Source organism: Diadema antillarum, unplaced genomic scaffold (assembly GCF_040938485.1).
Source record: "Diadema antillarum isolate AM-2024a unplaced genomic scaffold, OU_Dant_1.0 seq00000089_RagTag, whole genome shotgun sequence".
In the NCBI taxonomy this organism is placed as follows: Eukaryota; Metazoa; Echinodermata; class Echinoidea; order Diadematoida; family Diadematidae; genus Diadema; species Diadema antillarum.
Genome location: NW_027271179.1, coordinates 26186 through 45792, shown reverse-complemented (window position 1 = coordinate 45792; position 19607 = coordinate 26186). Strand labels below are relative to the sequence as shown.

The 19607-nt window shown below is 38.6% G+C and overlaps 1 protein-coding gene across 1 annotated transcript; it reads right to left on the bottom strand.

Annotated features, from left to right (window-relative positions):
• Positions 1 to 12250: 12250 nt before the first annotated feature.
• LOC139726557 (uncharacterized) lies at positions 12251 to 18971 on the bottom strand. Its single transcript, XM_071637549.1, has 7 exons — positions 18813 to 18971; positions 17650 to 17765; positions 15504 to 15573; positions 14791 to 14904; positions 13494 to 13679; positions 12925 to 13035; positions 12251 to 12427 (listed from the first exon to the last, which is right to left on the bottom strand). The coding sequence occupies exons 1-7, from the start codon at positions 18969 to 18971 to the stop codon at positions 12251 to 12253; spliced, it is 933 nt and encodes a 310-aa protein (XP_071493650.1).
• Between the last annotated feature and the right edge of the window lie 636 nt (positions 18972 to 19607).

The window sequence follows — 19607 nt, the reverse complement described above, 5'->3', positions numbered from 1 at the left end:
ACGATGTATAGACCTTGCGTTTACACTAATAACATTATGTAACATGGTCCTCTGAAGGATGAATAAGAATTCCATGAGAAGGATCATATAAAACCTGAAAAGCAATCCTTTTGATATCTCTTTATCATCTCTGCTTCATTATCGTTTCTCAGTGTATTTTTTTTTGCCCTAATTCGCCGTGTTAGAGGAATAACAAAAAAGGAAATTGTATATTTTTATCTCACTATATCCGGATTTCCTGTTGGCAACTCAGATTCCGAAGTTAAATTACTGAAGTCGTCGAATTACCAAAATAAGGTGTCACATAACCAACATCGTGTCTGTAGAGCGGTATCTATTGTGTGTCGATTACATATAGCACTCAGTACATCGACGATACCCCCTGATCTCATCAAGATAGTCTGACATCTGATAGGTTGAATGATTTTATCGAGGAGACAAACGATATGAACTACGGTCATTGCATGGTTCTCGTAGAGAGTTCCACAACTTCTACAAACAGCACAAAAATCCCTGGCCAGATAAAGGTCCTGAATTCAGCATTGTTAAACAGATATAAAAAAGTTATGCGTGTTGCCATCAAAACTCTTCCCAAGCGACGACACAGTATGACTGGGTGTGTTATGATATAATCAAGATATAATCTCCATTAAAAGTGACCGCAGTGATGGAACATTCCTAATCCAACGTAAGCCTCCCATGTCTTCACACAATGCAATCTTTATGAAGCCCTCGCTTTGCTAACATTTCTTAATTCCGTCCGAGTTTTCGTTCTACGGCTAACGAGCAGTTTTTCTACATTTTGCCAGGAATGCTCCCTACAATCGGTGTTCCGAAAGTCTATTCATTTTTCGAAGGTCTTTGTCTCCCGACAAACTTTTTACCTTCCTACTGGCCTTGGAGTCTCAAAGCCTGGTAGAAACGTTCATCTCCGATTTCCCAGTCACCTTCGATGACCTACAAAAACACTTCCGGTTCGGCATATACCAATCTGCTTATAATAGACACCGTTTCTTCTATCGAATGTATAGTTTGGTGGAACTTGCACACAGGAAGATGAAGCTCCTTGTGTTGTCTGTGTTCGTGTGCGTCCTAGAGGGGACAGCCCTGGCCCAATTCTCAGCGGGCTTCTGTCCCCCCGGTTGGTCCAACTTTGGTACATCCTGCTACCAGTGAGTATGAAACGATGATATTCACCTGACTCTGGTCTTTTTCTTCTGTCTCATGCACAATATTTCGTCTCTTATTCTTGACTCTTACTAACGGCTAATTGTTTACCATCTAATCAAGATAAAATTTTCATTATCTATCTAACCAAAGCGGGATGTTACGAATGCATAAACCCTATAGTCATGATAATTATATCCATACCCATGGCTAACTATATGAAAGACAGTCAAAGCTAGTCTAAGCCTATAAGTCAAAACTGTAATATCAAGGACACTGCGATTATGTGAGATAGCTATTACTTCAATTAAGTCGGATTAGAACAGAAGCTGTATAACGATCAAAAATGTGATTCTTATATCAATAATAGAAACGGTAAGATATTATCTGTAAGGCATTGATTTCTTCATTGTTCCTATATCCAAGGAAGATCGAGGGCCTTACGATATGAGGAAGGGGGACGGCTTTGATAACAGGAGTGGTGTGACTTTATCTTCTTTTAGCCAAATAATTGAAAAATTACATCCCTATTAACACTGATTCCCCAGAAAAACAAATCGTGTAAACTTGAATACGACGAGCATGCATTATAGTGCAGATTTTTGGAGAGTACAAGTTAAATGTAGCGACATTAACTAACGCACTGTTTGTGGCAACCATGACGTGCCACGTAAACCACAAATTGGAATCACGATTTCTCACCTACAATCATGACTCATATTTCAATTCATTTATTTTTTTCATACTTCTCATATATGAATATTACATCAGAAATAGTAATACAGGTTCTTTTTTACCTTGTAAACGATGTGCAAAAACAAACAATACACATTGTAATAACACATCAATTGCAATGATGACTGGTCGAAATCGAATGGGGTTGAACAAAGAGAAGTATGACGGGACATACATGAAAGCAAGCTTGTTTGGCTGTAAGCCCCGAGTAATCAGTGTTTGTGAAAAAGAAACGGAGAACGGATAGAAGATAAGACCAGGCGAGTTAATGGTACCAAATAAGAAAAGCGGGTTATGCCTATATGTGATAAAAAGGTAATATTTGAAGGGGAGGGGGAGGAGTCTTTTTCAATTTTTGGCTGTTGTGATTGTGCTGTTTTTTGTTTGTTTGGTTTTTTTTTTTTTTTTGACAAGTCCTGATCTGATTCCGGCCGTGTAAACTTGTGTTTCAGTTAGATGAACAATATCCACTAAGATCTGTTTATTTTTGCGAGCATGCAAGCATGTGAACTCGATATTTCAATCTCTGTGCAGAAAGAGTCGAGGAAAAAAGAGGAAAGTCGATAGTGACTGAAGGAGTAGAGTTTTTTTTTCGCACATCATTTATTATGTGTCTGTGTGTTTGCCATCATGCCCAAGATATGCCTTTGTAAATTAACGTTTGTTTGATTCTTTGTTAACTTGGTTGATTGCCCTCGATTCGTTGTTATTGTTTCCCGTTTGCAGAAGGAATTCTCTCTTGGGGTAAAAATATAATTCTGCCTTTATTCTAGGACGTTAGCAAGATGACTTTTCTCATGGGATAAAAAAAAAGAATGTATTTTGCCTTTACTTTTCTTTCAACTTTTCCTTGATTACATTGGTATCAAAAATAGAAATAAAGAAAAACACGTGGCTAGAGTAACTAAGATAATGTTTGCATTCATTCTGAGGAGAATTGAAGCAAGTGAAAGCACACGTATTGGTAGTTTGAGCAAAATGAGAAGGTCTGTTTAAAATGTATGAGTTTTTAGAGTTTTGGCTAAAATTGTGTGTCATAATTGCTGAATAAGACAGAAGACTTAACAACAGTCGTGATGTCCCACTTGGTCAAACCACGAAAAAAATAAATGTAGCGAAAATTCATTTTCATTTTTCTTGCATAACGAAAGAGCACTTGACCTAGGAAGGAATGTGTACGTTTCATTAATCAGTAAATCAAATGAATATTGTCAATTTTTCTTTATATTTTCTTTACATCGTTGTTCAATTGTAACATGCTCGGTCACATTGTACTACTGTGTCACAGTGAGTGGCGACATTTCTAAGGTAATTTATGATGATTTACTTTTATGTCGTAAGTTTACCTGGGGCCATCTTCCCAATCCGATGAAGACGGTCCCCTGCATTTCAATTAATTTTTTTTTCTCCTTCAAAACTTTGTTAAGAGTGTTCCCTTTATTGGTGTACCTTCAATTTGACATTTCTTTATGTCTCTATACATTTTTCCTATGGTGTTACTATAAATTGATGCAAAAAAAAAGAATAATCTTTACAATCATGCTGACACTTTGATAAATTTTTGTATACTGTATTAAAAATGGAATGCTGAAATAAAACTGAACTGAACTGAACTTGACTGAACGAAACCGAACATTTAAAACTACTGTAGTCTTCTTATCCAGCAACGTCGGCACCGAAACTCCAAAGATTCATAGCTACTGTAGTATTGAAAGGATTATCCTATTTTCCTTGAACTTCATTTGATTTGTTTTACTAATACAATGTACCTCGGTAACGCTACATTCACTTAACCCACATAAATATTCGGAGTTAATTTCTCTTTAAAAATGGATGGAGAAATTGGATACTCTTTCCAAATGCCTCCTAGTTTTTAATGGTTAATGCTTAATGCTGGACAACGAAATTTATTTACCTTTCATTTGGAGATCATCGATAGAAAAAGTGCGGTCTGATTGTAGGCTACCATTGCTGTATGATATCTTAGTGACTTGCAAACTATCTGAACTCAGTGCAGATTGTCTCATATGCAGACCATTTCTGTTTTATAGCAGTAGTTCATTTACTCTGCCGAAACGACGCTTGAAGTCGATTTCCTGTCGATTGGTAACATCTGGAAGATTACAAGTGTTACCGAAAAGACGAGACATTTCGTCGCCTTCTCGCCCTTTTTGAGTCCAAGAGGCAAGATTTTGAGATCTCGTCTTCCTGCCTTCTCGGACCCGAGATGTCGAGAAGACAAGATCTCACAATTCGCCCTCTTTCCTTCTCGGAGTCCAAGCGCCAAGAGGCAGAGAGGTCTAGAAGACGAGATTTTACATATCCCCACTTTCTCGCCCTATCCAACCCGAAAAGGACGAGGAGGCGAGGAACTATCCTGTCTTCTCGGTCATTGTTTAGAAGCTTCCCTAGTATAATATGACCTTACTATGGTAGATGCGGCAATTATCAGTGATCTGTGTGTTGTTGCTTTTTTTTAAACAAAATCCCCTCACAGAGTGAGTCAACCTCTTTGATTCGATTAGCGAATCGACGTAATCTTACCTTGAAAAGCTTGAAATATGCCACACTTGTGACTAATTATGTTCGTCCTTTCCAAAAGGGGCACGGCACCTAGCACGGAAAGATGAAAGAGCAAAACAAAAAGTCGTGGAAGTACGTAACATCGAAAACTCATAGCAACCACCTGAACTAATTTGAGAACAAGTCAGTTAATTAGATAGTTCGCCAACGCCCATGTGTATTACGAGAATCGGGATGTTTGCGCGAGAGTTTGCGTGTGTGTGTGTGTGTGTGTTTGTGCGTGTGTACTAGTATCTGTCTGTCTGTAAGGGGTGGGGTTGGTTGAGGGGTGGAAGACGGGGAATTAGAACGATACCGTTTCAAGGTCTTTGCTGGAATTAAGGGTTTCATGCAACTTTCAAAACAATAATTATTTTTGCATGTAAATAGCCGGATAAATCGGTGGTTTCCACGAGGATTGAAGAAAAAACCACCCCCCCCCCAAAAAAAAAAAAAAAAAAAAAATCAGCAGAGGGAGTGTATTTCAAAATAACAAAGTACTCTTTGTAAACGTTGATTTCACGGTAAACACTCTGCTAATCAGTGAGGACCGGTTAAATCCATGGTGGCAATTTGTGGTGCTGCGTTGCCTTGCTGAGCATACAAAACATAAACGTTTATATACTTCGGTTATGAAACTGAGGGTTATAAATGTGCTTGTGACTCCGTTTTATAAACTTTCCAGTTCAACAAGAGGCAAGAAACGAAATCGTGAAAAAAAAAATCATGCATTTCCGAAACTCTGAGTAAATCTTTTGTGGGCGTGTGAGTGTATTTTGTGAGCGTACGTACATGTCAGGTACATAACTTGTGCGCGCGTACCTGCGCGTGCATACGGGAGTGTGACCAAATCCGTTATTCTGGATAATCTTGTGCGTTAGGTAGGATCCTATAGACGGTTTTGAGCATGAAAGAATTTTATGGTCCTGACACCCTGAAAATTTACTTACGGCAAGTACTCGTGAACGCAATATAAGAGCAGTGCGTGCAATGATTAAAAGAACTAAAAAAGAAAGTATGTGAAGTGAAAAAAAAAAAAACAGGAGAAAACGATGATCCTGAAATGAGTAATTCAACCTTGACTGCTTTCACCTGATTCTCGACGGGAACTCTGGCGTTTCCTGCCCAGACACTTCTTCTCCACATCTTGGGTTCAGCCACATGAGGGCAGGATTTGATTTGAGAATGACTGGGAAAGACGTTGTTGATTGGGTATGGAGTTGGAAAAAAACACCCCAAACCAGCCATATTTTTTTTTGACACGTTTGGTGGGATTTACACTGTTAAAATCAATGTTTGAGAAGTCAAAAAGTTGAGTGATGCTCTGAGCCCTGAAGCAGGAAGTGTGATTCAACGGACGGATAGATTTATTCACTTTGATTTTATCACACACATATGATTTCATCACACACAGTGTTTCAAGTACTTGATATATCGTTTCCAAGGACATACCCTTTCCTTTTTCGAAGGTCTGTTTTTTAACTGTAACTTTCTGTAGAGCAAAACGAATGTAAACTCGTGGATAAAGGTAGTTTTTAAATGATCCTCCAAATCTTCAAAGTGATTTCATATTAATGGGATATTGTCCATTGGTATCTAATCAAAACACATACACACACACAAAAAAAAAATGTTTAAACATGAATTGACCTTGATGCATGTTAAAGTGAAACACTTGACAAACTATTAGGGGTACGGATTGAAACGTAACACGGCCCATCGTAATTATGTACTTTACAGCATGATGTTTTCTCGTCATATTTATCAGGTTTTACCCCACTATAGAGCGTCATTCTGTCCTTTCGATCTCTAATGCATGTGGTGTAAAGAGAACCGCCTCTCCCCCTCACAAGGCTCGGTTAACCCAGGCACAGAGGGAGAAGGTTACCGAGCTCCCTGCTTCCAAATATAGCTTCACTTTCAGGATGGCTGACGTCAGGGGGTAGTTCCGCTGAGGGTCTCTCGGTTCCCCTTACCGGACGTAGGATCAGGCGGGGTAAATGGTACAGGCAGAGGGTAGGGCTTACAGGGCCTTCACTTCACTCCTCGTGTGTATTGGGAAGACGCAGGTTTTTCACCAAAACCGAACTGCTGATGTGACTCATTAAGAAAGGCTGTTCAAATCGTCTTCGGCGAATTCAGTTCAGCCCCGACGAAATACGTGCAATTCATTAACTTTAAACCTGTCTTTCTTTTCTGTTGCAAAATCCCGATTGCACACAAGCAGTTAATACACCTAGCCTTGGCTGGCAGCTGCAGTTTAGTGGTGTTCAGTAAGCAAATGCACTGTAGTTCCATTCTGAGTTGAAGTGGAAAAATTGTACACACTCACACACACGTGCGTATTTTTTCTCGATGGTATACTTAATCATTTCTATTCAAATGATATAAGGATATAATATTTCTGTTCAAAATAACAAAATAATCTCATTATTTGGACACACACACATACACAGCGCATGCACATATACACACATGTATGAACGCACAAATATTATAACGGATGTAGAAGAAAATTCTTTCTGGCGAATCAGCAATACTAAGAACCAATAACACAGTACTAATTTTGACAACCAGACGTATAGTTCTCAGGCTACCTCTGAAGTGTGGCCTACGTCAAAATGTTGATGTTAGCCGATATGTGTTGCCTGGACGACCATATACATCGGAACAATTTGAATTAGTCATTCGTATCATCCGTTTAGTTTTTAGACATAAACAGAAGGAAAGCTACAATCGATGGCACACCTGGTTCTTAGAGCAATCGGATGTCGAGAAGTTTGTGTCGCTCATATCGAAAGGTTACGGTAAAGGATCTCTAAGCAACAACATACCATCCAGAACAACAACACATTTCTAAACCAGCTTTGTACTTTCCATGGCGTCCTGACCAAGACAATAGGTGCAATGGCTCACTGCGTCTTTTACCGACTTTCGCCGATTTCCTGCCTCTCATGAGATTGAATTTATCTGGAAAATCTCTCTTGTCGAGGTTATAAGAAGCTGATTTGGTCGTTTTCAGTTCACAGCTAGTATGTGCTTTCACATGCAGTCCACTGATTATCATGGACCTGTCTTTACTTCACTTTGCCAATCCACAACATGCATGTTGGTAATGATGGTAGATAAACCTACACCTACATTTAGAGATGGGTAAAACCCCTTTCTTTTCACACGTGCATTGTAAGCATTGAAGAATGGCGTTTACATAAACTGGGTTTTCTATAAAAGATTATAAACTTAATCAATTATTATCATCAGACCATTTTATTCCTTTACATTGTATAAGCGGTTTATTGTGTTACTTTCCTGCAAGCCTACTTGCATAATTCTAATGAGAAAGATATCACTAACACTAACACAACTATCAATCAACATCTTAATTATCAAAACATAATGTTACTTAACCAGTTATCATAACATTATAACGTGGATGTGAAGTGCAGCAGCCCATAAATATTTTCATGCGCTACCATAGTTAATGTCGGAGCAAATCTAAACATATTTCCGGATGTCCATCCGTAGGTTTCATGCCCCTCGCAAGACCTGGATGAACGCGCATCGCAGCTGCATGCAGACCCGAGTCAACGGGCCCGACGGAAACCTCACCGTTGCCGATTTGGTTTCCATAGAGTCACCCGCAGAAGACCGCTACCTCTACAATTGGCTCTATAATACTGGGGCCTCGCAGAACAAAGTCTGGACCGGACTGGTAGAGCGGGTACAGAATTTGTAAGTTTTGTTAATTTTCATACATCTCAGAAGGTATACATAATTTTCTGTATCACAGCAGAAGCTGGCCATGTTATGAGTGGCATATCTTTATAGATATGTGCTGTGAGTTTGTTTGGTAATAGTCAAGCTTGTAAGCCTTTTCACTCATTATATTGATGACTTCAAACTTGCCAAGGATGTGGTAATTTTGTCGGATCATCACCTCGATTATAAGCATGAGGGCGATAAAGCACTTTCTTTATGAGTGATGACTATCAAGCGCCCCAATTATTTTTTAAAAATATATTTTCTCTTGGAAGGTATGAGTGGATTGATAGCACCCCTGTGCTCTACACCAACTGGAAAGTTGATCAACCCCAGCGAAATTGGCACCGTCAGGCAGCCTACCTCTTCGACAACCGCCCTCTTCAGACATGGGTATCGGGTAACTGGCGAACTCAGATGTCTTACATCTGCGAGCTCCGCTTCGGTCCCCCTGTCGGCTTTGTGACGACCACCCAGTCACCCACCACGCCTCGGCCTTCTTTCCCACAAACTCGACCTCCTCGACGTCCGAATCCCCCTGGTCGCCCGATTCCCCCTGGTCGCCCGAATAACCCTGGTCGCCCGAACACCCCTGGTGGCCGGCCTGTACGCCCAAACCAACCCTTCAACCCAAACCAACCCATGAACCCAAACCAACCCTTTAACCCAAACCAACCCATGAACCCAAACCAACCCATGAACCCAAACCGACCCATGAACCCAAACCGACCCATGAACCCAAACCGACCCATGAACCCAAACCGACCCATGAACCCAAACCAACCCATGAACCCAAACCGACCCATGAACCCAAACCAACCCATGAACCCAAACCGACCCATGAACCCAAACCAACCCATGAACCCAAACCGACCCATGAACCCAAACCAACCCATGAACCCAAACCGACCCATGAACCCAAACCAACCCATAAACCCAAATCAACCCATCAATCCAAACCAACCCATCAACCCAAACCAACCTCCTCGCCGTGGTTAGGCACCTAGATTTTCGGGGTCGAGTGTCGCATGTACAGCTGTATGTAATATTTTTGAATGAGATTTTTTTTTTGATCACACCCATTTTGGCAAAGCAATGTACAGAAACGTAGAGGTGTGTCATGCATTGTGAAGTTGAACCCTGACTCTATAGTGCGCTGTGATTTTTCAGTTGGAATGAAATAGCCCTCATATATTTTGCTTCTCCATTTTTCTCTTTTTTTTTTGGGGGGGGGGGGGAGGGCATTGATTTGTACTATCAGAATAGCTCATTAATCGTTGACTTTCTAGGGCGTCAGAGAGTTTTGAGATTGAGTGTAGCAGTAATAAGTATGTATACCCGAAGAGGGTGCTACCAGCATTCCTGGTCTCAATCGACTCTTCGTTTAAGATCATCAAGAAAACATTTTGCTGATGTAAGTCACTTAACAGCTTAATGGGGTAACCCCAAAGAGAGAGTGAGAGAGAAAAAAACCCCGCTATATCACACCATTTCTGCAATAAACATTAATCGATGAATTCCATGTTAAATTTAAGAAACTTTGGAGGACTCTATACGTGTATATTTCACCTGAAATCAGTGACGAATAAAGCTTACCACTTTATGTACGTTGTAATACTTTCAAAATATATAAGATGATGAGAGTAGCAGCAGATTAAACAAATTTTGCTAACACAATCCCCATCCACAGATTCAAGCACGATCATTAACGAGAGAAAGAAAGAGAGAAGAGTTAATTTGTGTTGTACATATACACACCAAATATGTATATAACACACGCACACCCACACACAAACATAGTGAGAATACATGTCCACGTGTTACTTCCAGTACACGAAAGGTAAATGAAGAGATTCCATCCGTTGCTTTTTGACGCTAGTAATGCATTGCAATCTCTTCCTTTCATCTTTTTTTTCATGTTTACTTTATTACCATGTGTAATATATATATATATATATATATATATATATATATATATATATAGATAGATAGACAGATAGATACATTGTACATATATATATATATATATATACATATTAAATATAGATATATATGTGTGTGTGTGTGTGTGTGTGTGTGTGTGTGTGTGTGTGCATGTGTGTGTAATATTTGAGCAATTATGTATAAAAACAAGAATAACATTGTTATTCTGCCTGAACCGATGGTTGTATACTTTTATTGCAAATACATTGTTATGTGATCATAATAATAACAAACAAAACACAAAAAACAAACAAAAAATAAACGATTTTGGTTTACATCAATAGTGAAATGTTTCAATCATGCATTGGCTTAGTTAATAACTCATGATCTACACTAACTGTAGGCCTATCGTTCGGCTATAACGACTACAGAAGGATGTACGACACAACCAGTTTCTTGACATTCAAGTTCAAGTTGATTTATTTCATTTCCAACAAACAAATAATTAGAAATACAATGAAACACTCGAATACACAGATGTCAGGAAATCAGTACCACAATGCGATGAACAGAATAACATTGTAAAAGAGACACAGGTAAATTATCAACAGAGATACAAAGAACAGTTACGACACTGTGGTGAATGCAAAAACAATATTGCTGGAAATGGAGGGGACTGCTAAAAAGCAGGGCTTGTAGAATGCAGTCCCCTCATACAGAAAAAGTAAATTGCAAAAAAAACCCAACAAAACAACAACAATAACAATTTCCCTAAACGGTAGTAAAAAAAAAAGACAGAAAGAGTAATACACACATACATGCACAAATACCAACGCACATTAACAAACACAAGGCGGCTCTCTTATAAGGAAAGATTGATGAGAGGATAGAAAGATAGTAAGGAAAGTAGGAAGTCCGAGGTGGACAGGGGGGGGGGGGAGAGAAGAGGGAAATAGTGGGTTATAACCAGGGCACTGGAGGCACAGAAGCACGGGCTCGCTGATAAACAAAGAGTAGTGAGGTTACCGACGTAACAGCGATTTTGAAAATCAAAAGTAAAAAAAGAATGAATTATTTTGCTGCATACGAAGTTTTCAAGTAATTCTTTAACTTTAAAGAAAATGTATTAAAACTTAAAGCTTCTTTTTATATTATTATCATGAGAATTCCAGAATTTTGGTCCAGAAAAGGAGAACAAAGATTTTGCAAAAACCGTCCTAGTCAAAGGCAAATGATATTCATGGGATTGACGGGTTGGATATGCATGAACAGTTTCATTCTTTAAAAACATGGAATCAAACACAAGGGGGAGAGAATGGTTGGTGAGTTTATATATGAATTGTCCTAATTGCAAACGATAAAGGTCATAAATTTTCAAAATATTATTTTCGTGAAATAAATTGTTAGTATGACTTCTCCACGATTCGTGACAAATGATACGAAGAGCTTTTTTTCTGTAATAATAATATTCTTTCTGTATAAGTAGAAAAAGTGTTTCCCCATGCGAGTATCCCATAGTTTAAGTAAGGTAGTATCAAAGTAGAATATAACATAAAAAGTACATTTTTGGGAAGATAAAATTTAACTTTGTTTATAATACCTACATTCCTCGAAATAACACGACATACAGAATCAATATGAAAACCCCATAAAGGTAAAGCCCGAGTGTGTTGATTCTTCCCATACAATATACTAGAACATCACTTTACATCGAGTAGCTTTAATAACACGTAATGTCACATGAGACAATCAGTCCCATGATACAACCTGTTGATATGAGTGGAAGAGAGGAAGAAAGACTATACATAATGATATAGATGATATTGTCTAAGAAATGTAAAATGGGAATGATTCTCGGACCCTCGTCGGCAAAGCACGGAATCACCGCATGAGGGCAGCATTCCACAAATCAGAGCGTTAAAGCATCAGAGTCGAAGAGCTTTTGAGTAGGTGGTGGTGAGGAGAAATATTTCTTTGGTCAGAGTTTATCCAAGCAAATTCTTGTGAGTCGTCACCAAGCCTTTCATCAACGGTCGCTTGCTCTCCCCCCCCCCCCCCCCCTCTCTTGGACCTGTTCTGTTATTTCTCTCTTATCAGTCTGATTTTACACTTCCGGTTTACTCGTCTCTATGGTAGCTGCTGTGAATTTCATTTTGATGTAATCGGAGGTCTTGACAGGCGGATACTTGTTGGAGCCATCAACGCACTCGGCGATGACACTTTCGTCGGGGATGCCGAAAAAGGCGATTGACTGCCGGTCGTGTCGACGTCGCGTGTGTTTCTGGGAAAAAATGAAGGAATAACATACAATGTCTCCTTTTTTTTCAAATCTTACAGAAAGTAGAGAGGCATTATGATTTCTTCTGTCAGAGGAGGAATCGAATGATTGGCAAATACACGCAAGTCCACAGTGGTCTAATAAAAAATGAAGAAGATATAGACAAAACACATTGCTCCAAGTCAAAGAAAAATATAATAAAATGCCAAAGGTTCATGTTCGATGCTCAACAGTTAACAGATGATTGACGTCCAGATCAAACATTTTCGGAAGAACGCAGTAAAAAATGGTTTACAAGCCCTACTACACTATTTCAATAATGTTTCTGTGTAAGTACTGATGTTGCGCCTTTGTCAATTTGTTGCGGAGAGGGACACAATTCAGAAGAAAGCGCATGTTTTTATTATTGGCACACTTACTGCAACTACAATCAATCAAATTTATTAGAAGACAGTAGATGTAGTTTCTGTGGTATACATGCCAAGAGTACTTTAACCTACACAGGCGATAAGCTTGTCCGACGTCCATCTTTGCATAAGGTCTCCGATGTTGACGAGTACAGTGCCCTCTATCGGCGGGGCAGGAATCCAGCAGTCATGGCAATTTTTCACCTGCAACCAGAAATCGTAGACTATCCTGGATAAAATTTTGGCGAATTAACCCGTTTACTAGGTCGGTTTTCAGAAATGGCAGGTGTCTGTCTACACAGGCAGAATGATATCAAACAAACACACAAGCAAAAAGACAGCCAGCATTGTCTCACTGTCGAACAACTTATCACCACCAACGCGTTATCCACTGCATTTTCTTTGGTAGGGATCTGAAACGGAATAACTACTGGTAGACTAACTTAATATGACAACGGTTTACGGGGTAAGTTAATAAATTTGTGTATTACAGTAACTGGTTCACAGTGCTTGCATATTATGAATATGTGTGTCATGTGAGGAGTGAATGTTCGTTCATGTAAATTATGTGGCTGCATGTACGTAGGTTTATGTGTGTGTCTGTTTGTGTGTGCGTGCATTAGCTCGAGCGTGTTCTCTGATAGCCAATGAATAACCCTTACCTCCAGCCCACCTTGATCGTCTTGAAACAATAGGGTGATGCCACCGTAGTCCGAGTGTTCCCCACATCGAACTTGGTCTCGTTTGACTTCCACATTAGTCAGCGAAGGGTAGTAAAGAGCGCGCATGCACGATAGATTTTCCGGTGTGCCGATTGATGAATGCATGTTAACGAAAAACATTTGGTCCTAAATGTGAACATCGAGGAAATGGATGAATAAAGATGAACAAGCACATGAAATACATAACAGAAAAATGAATCAAAGAATGCATAAATGAATGAAGATATTAATTAGCAATTAGATAAACAAATCAGTTAGAAAGGGTGCCATAGAGGAGCGGTTAGCTTAAGGCAGGGACAATAGATTGACCCAAACTGGACAATCATTGCTTTATTACTGTGTATGCACACATCAGAACGTTATTCATTGAACAGCTAGAGAGGCAGATATAATTATCATGGTTATGTCACTGTGTTGATAATCGGAATCATAACGCTGGTCACTGTACCTTGCTGTCAATTCTTTTTTAAAATCAAGTTCCAGGGTTAAGTACACAATGTGTAGTTATTCATCTTCCCATGCGACTGTCCCGTAATTGATAAAAATTTCTGTAGCATACAAATAGTTTGCTTAACATCTTGCTGACACTAACAATATCTGCCTCCTTTGATAATTCAATAAAATGTGGATAACAATATGATTTGATTCGAGTAGAAAATGAAGTATGACTAATAAAGATATTCATTCTCTTTTCGTATTCTATCACATAAAAATTATTATCTCAACCATAAAATTAAAAAAATCACTGCTTGTCATAATATTTCATTATTCTGGAAAAGTAGAATTTCGAATCGTATATGTTATGACGCTTTAATACTTTCTGTTTCAGGCTAAAAGGCAAGAAAAACGAGATAATGTGACATAATGTGAAGGGAATATGATTTTCCCCTTGAAGTTTTTCTCTGACAATTACCGGTGTATTTCGATAGAATGTCTTTAAAAAAAAAAGAATGAAAATCAGATTACATCGGGCAGGTGTCGGGATACGAACCCGAAACCTTCGGATTGCTAGACCGGCACGCTCATGGCCGCGGCACTCTCACCGACCGAGGCCGAGTACGGTGTTGGAATAACATTTTCTTTGCTCATTTTCATCCATATTATTCATTTCTGCTTAGTTTCTCAAAAGATTTTTTAGTCTATATGTACAAAAAAAAAGAAGAAGACAAACAAACAGACATGAATGAATGAAATAGCTTGAAAATTTTGAGGTATGAAACAAAAAAGCATCACTGACCAGTCCAAGACCCATGGCAATGATCTCCAAGGTTCGGTTATGAAGTAGTTTTGAAGCATCAAACAGACTCAGCATTGCCCCTCGGAACTCTGGCACTTCTTCGTCGGGAAATATCTAGCATCAACCAAGAGAGGAAATGGGACTGTGTTGTTAACACCTGGTGTCAAAAACGGAACATGAGTTGAGGGAAAGAGACAGTAGTGCTTGGAATCGTCTTCACTTTCTTTAAAGTTATTGCTTTCTCCTCGATCAAGTGAAATTAGAATGGCATAAATGATTTTTAGAATTAAAACTCCATCTTATCGAACTGTAGAAATTTAGAAAATAAATATAGAAAGAGAGTCAATGCCAGTGCCATTAACTCTCCAACTCGCGTACTGTAGATCATCATGGATTATCTGAATAATCATTAGCACCAATCTCAATATTAGCATTAAATCGTAATGAACCCATGGACAAAAAGTGTGACAGAAGTTTAACAAAACATTATTATCAAAACATCATAAGTAAAAATACAATTACACTTTCCTTTGTGACTAACTGCAGTCGTTGAATTTTTGCAATTATGTTTGGTAATGGCAACAATAGCATATGAAAGGGGGTCCTCGCATAGATACTGTTATAGGCATTTGAAGTCAAATACGGGTATCGTATTCACCACCCTCATCATCTCCCAGCTCTACAAAACGCAAACGACTGTCATTATGGCTTACATCACTGGAAGCTGAAGGGCAGTAGTTGAATGTCTCTTTCAGGTCGTTGAAAGGTCTGGCTGGATTAAGTCTGGTGCCAAGATGAAAGAAACACTTTGATAGTTTGATATCAAATGTTGGATGGAAAGCAAATGAATAAAATTAAACAAACTTCATTTGCGTAGTGCAATTAACATATCAAAATTTCTCAATCACTGCAGATACAAGAAAGTCATCTCTTTTCCATACAGGAATTTCAAACTTCAAAGTGCTCGAAACGCTTTCAGACTTACATTATCACAGTCATGTGCAGTATTCACGTTCATACCAAAATTGAAGCAGTGCACCATTTCATGATTAAAGGACAAGTTCACCTTCATAGACATGTGGGTTGAGTGAATGCAGCAATATTAGTAGAACACATCAGTGAGAGTTTGAGCAAAATCGGACAATCCGTTGAAAAGTTATGAATTTTTAAAGTTTCTGCTCAGTCACGGCTGGATGAAAAGACTACTATAGCTTGTGATGTCACATGAGTACAACGATATAAAGAAAGAATAAAGAAAATTCAACATATTTCCATTTTTCTCGCAAAACAAAAGAACACTCGACTTCTCTCTTTCAGAAGGCAGGGGGAATAATATTACCCTTAACATACGTCAGTAGCAAGTCAAAGAAATGTGCACTTTATTAAAAAAGTAAAGTTTTGTGAAATTCTCTTTTTATTTTCCTTGTATAGTTGTACGCATGTGACATCATACACTGTAGTAGTCTTCTCTTCCAGCAGTGACTGCGCAGATACTTAAAATATTTGTAACTTTTGAACGGATTGTCCAATTTTCCTCAAACTTTCACTGATGTGTTCTACTAATATTGCTGCATTCTCTCAATCCTTATGTATATGAAGGTGGACTTGTCCTTTAATGTTTTATGGCTCAGCGCCCTCTGCGTTGAAGGGAAGCGCTCGTCAAATAATTCGAGTCACTGTTTGTCAAGCATTAATTTTGTTACAAATTATTATTCATGCAGCTGACATTTCAATTTTGTGACGAAAACGCTAACAGTTTGATATAAATTTCTTCCTGACATAAATAAGGTATTTATTTCAATTGCACCCCCCCCCCAAAAAAAAAACCCCAACAAACAAACAGGTATATAAATCTAACATGCGAGTGGTTTTGACTTTTGAAACAACTTCACGAAAGCGCCATCCCAACTAGTACGTTGATATCATCAGAAGTTTGTGTTTGTTTGTTTGTCTGTAGGGCAGTGCCCTGTGAAGCAATAGCACACAGTGCACTCACAAAACAACAAACTCATTATCAAAGCATCAGCAAAGGACCATACACATACTGATTCTAGAATTGCTGGAATCAGTGCAGAAATTCGTATCGTGATAGATGTCTTTTTATCTATTAATCTCTCTTTTGTTTGGTTCGTCGAAATCAGTAACTATAGAGCAGAAATGTTATCACAACAGTAATGACGCAAAAATAAAGAAATAAAGAAAAGCAATGTCACTGGTCTACACCAGCTCGTATATCTATCACAATTTTCCTACTATGGCTACTTGTCAACGTTAGATCAATATTCTCTGGTTATTTCTCATCCAGAAAATCAATCAATCTAGAAACGCGAAAAATGTCCATGAAAAGTTTTTCCATGAAAGTCCAAACAAACAAAGAAAATGAAAAGAAAAGAAACACTATAGTTGGTTGATGGATTAAAAACATTATTTACCATTAGCAGATGAAACAAAAACCCAGCTTTTGTGCCTCAAAATAGTTCTAAAATTGACACTAGGGATAGAAGCAACTAATGTAAAATGTTAATCAGTAATCAATGTTAAGTATTGCATAATATACAAAATGTGAACAATTCATACAAGAAAATTATTTCTAGAATAAACCGTCTACACAGTTCATTCAGAGAAAATATTGAGGAAGTGATATCTCCTTATATTTTAGGCTCTATTGTGAATTTCCTATACGGTTCCGTAGGATGCTTCGTGATACAACTGACCTACACGCATATGCATCAAATGTGAAAACTCGAACAAATTTTTTTTTTCTTCAAATCATTGCTCCCGCTGGTAAACAATATAGCTTTCAGAGTGTTGAGGGAAAATTATCCAGGATAGGCCTGAAAGCTGTGATCCACAACATACCGTTCTCGCTCCATCTCGAAATAGCCATACTTGCCATCCGCTGGTCGCACGTACGCTCGCTTGGCCTCCGCCGATAGTGACAGAAATTGTTTGGCAGTATGGAAGACATCGTCTATCTGACAGATCGAAATTAATTAATTTGACTGAGATAACAAAGTAATAATAATGATAATAATAATAATAATCATCATAATAATAACAATAACAATAATAATAATAATAATAATAATAATAATAATAATAATATTATAACGGAGAAGACGCACATAAACCCGCTTCAGGAGGTTGACGAATGCCATCATTGCACTCGATGTAATTTCGCAAATTTATTGCCAGAGATTATTAAAGTAGAAATAATCTCGGCGATTAATGACAAAAATTTGTTCGGGCAAACAACAGTAACACTTAAGAGGGACGGTTGGATATGCTAAGTGGTAAATATCTGAAGTTTTGAGATTTACGAGTCAAGGGCAAGTCTTTTCAAAATTCTATAGAATAAAATAGCGCTGTGATCTGGTGCACTCAATTTAATAGCCGAAAACATGCCCTCAACTTGAGAAACTGAGTGAGATGACGAGTCCTGCAGCTGTTATTGCAGGTGTCACGAGGGCGAACATTGCTTCTTGTCTCTGTATTTTGTTTTGTTTTGTTTTGTTTTGTTATGTTTTTCACAGATTCCACAAACCGATAAATACGGTAATATCATAAGTACGTGATGCTCTAGCAGGAGTGGTGGATTTGGCAGCGTAGAGCGTCACAAGTGACTCTACCATGATCTTTGCACATGAATTTAATCAGCTCTTGTTGCCTAGTTCTTTTCCACATGATCATAATGATATACCCTAAACTTAGTTCCAAAGTCCACGTTGTTTAGCATGACTGCTTTACATATCGTACTATGTGGCGGCAATAGCTGTGTGCATGTCGTAAATCATGACTGTAATGCTCAGCTATGAGCCTTTTATATCAGGTTTATTGTAAGCAAAATATTTCATTGTCAATCTTCGAAACCCTTTATACCTCAAATATATACAAGTACAATACGTCCATAGTACATGTACATAAATTATGTCGTGCGGCACAATTCAATGCGTTCTCTCATTCCCTCTTTTTCAAGCCCCAGCCCCCTCTCTTTCTCTCTCCAATATCAATATGTTGCCAACCTTTTTCAGCGGTATTCCATGATTTTTCAAATACATGAATCCAATGGTAGTCAGGGCTGAGTAGACGTCGTCCACGAGTTCTTGGATCCGAGCAGGGTCAGGAGATTCCCGGTCAATGCTGTATGCTGAAAAGTCGATCACTGGTACAGAATCCGCCATTTTGACACGCTCACACGTGCGTGCTGATCAAGGCACCCCAATGTTATTGTAAATAGAGAGGACAGCTGCTGCATGCAGTCGTGAAGTTTTGTTTACTAAAGGTCTTCAGCAACGTCTAGAAGTGATGTCAATGAACTTGGTCTATTCGAGCCAGCTCATACCAGAGGTCAAGAACGATTTGATATCTCAGCTACGTGTTCAGACAGTACATAAAACTTCGTGTGCTAAAACCTAGCACATGATGTATTGTGTTACCAGGCATACAGTTGGACGACTGCGAATAGTGTAGGATTAGAGAGGAGTTCGGTACCCAGGAACTAATATAGGTGCCTCGTATACGTGGAAGAAAACGAGTCTCCTTCCCACCATCTGGTGTTTACGCTTTCCTCTGTTTTAATTGGGTGAATGACTGGAAAACAAAAATCAAAGAACACCAAGCGAACATACAAAACGTGTACACTCGGTTCGATCAGGTTAATTGTATTTTAGGATGATTGATCGAAGGATGAGTGGTTGGGATAACCGAAAGTTAATATCTGGAGCGTGAAATAAAGCACTCCGGTTTCATATTATAATACTGATAGCTGGCACATGGAACGTGTGCTTTCCCTGTGTATCTAGTGCTTATACACATGG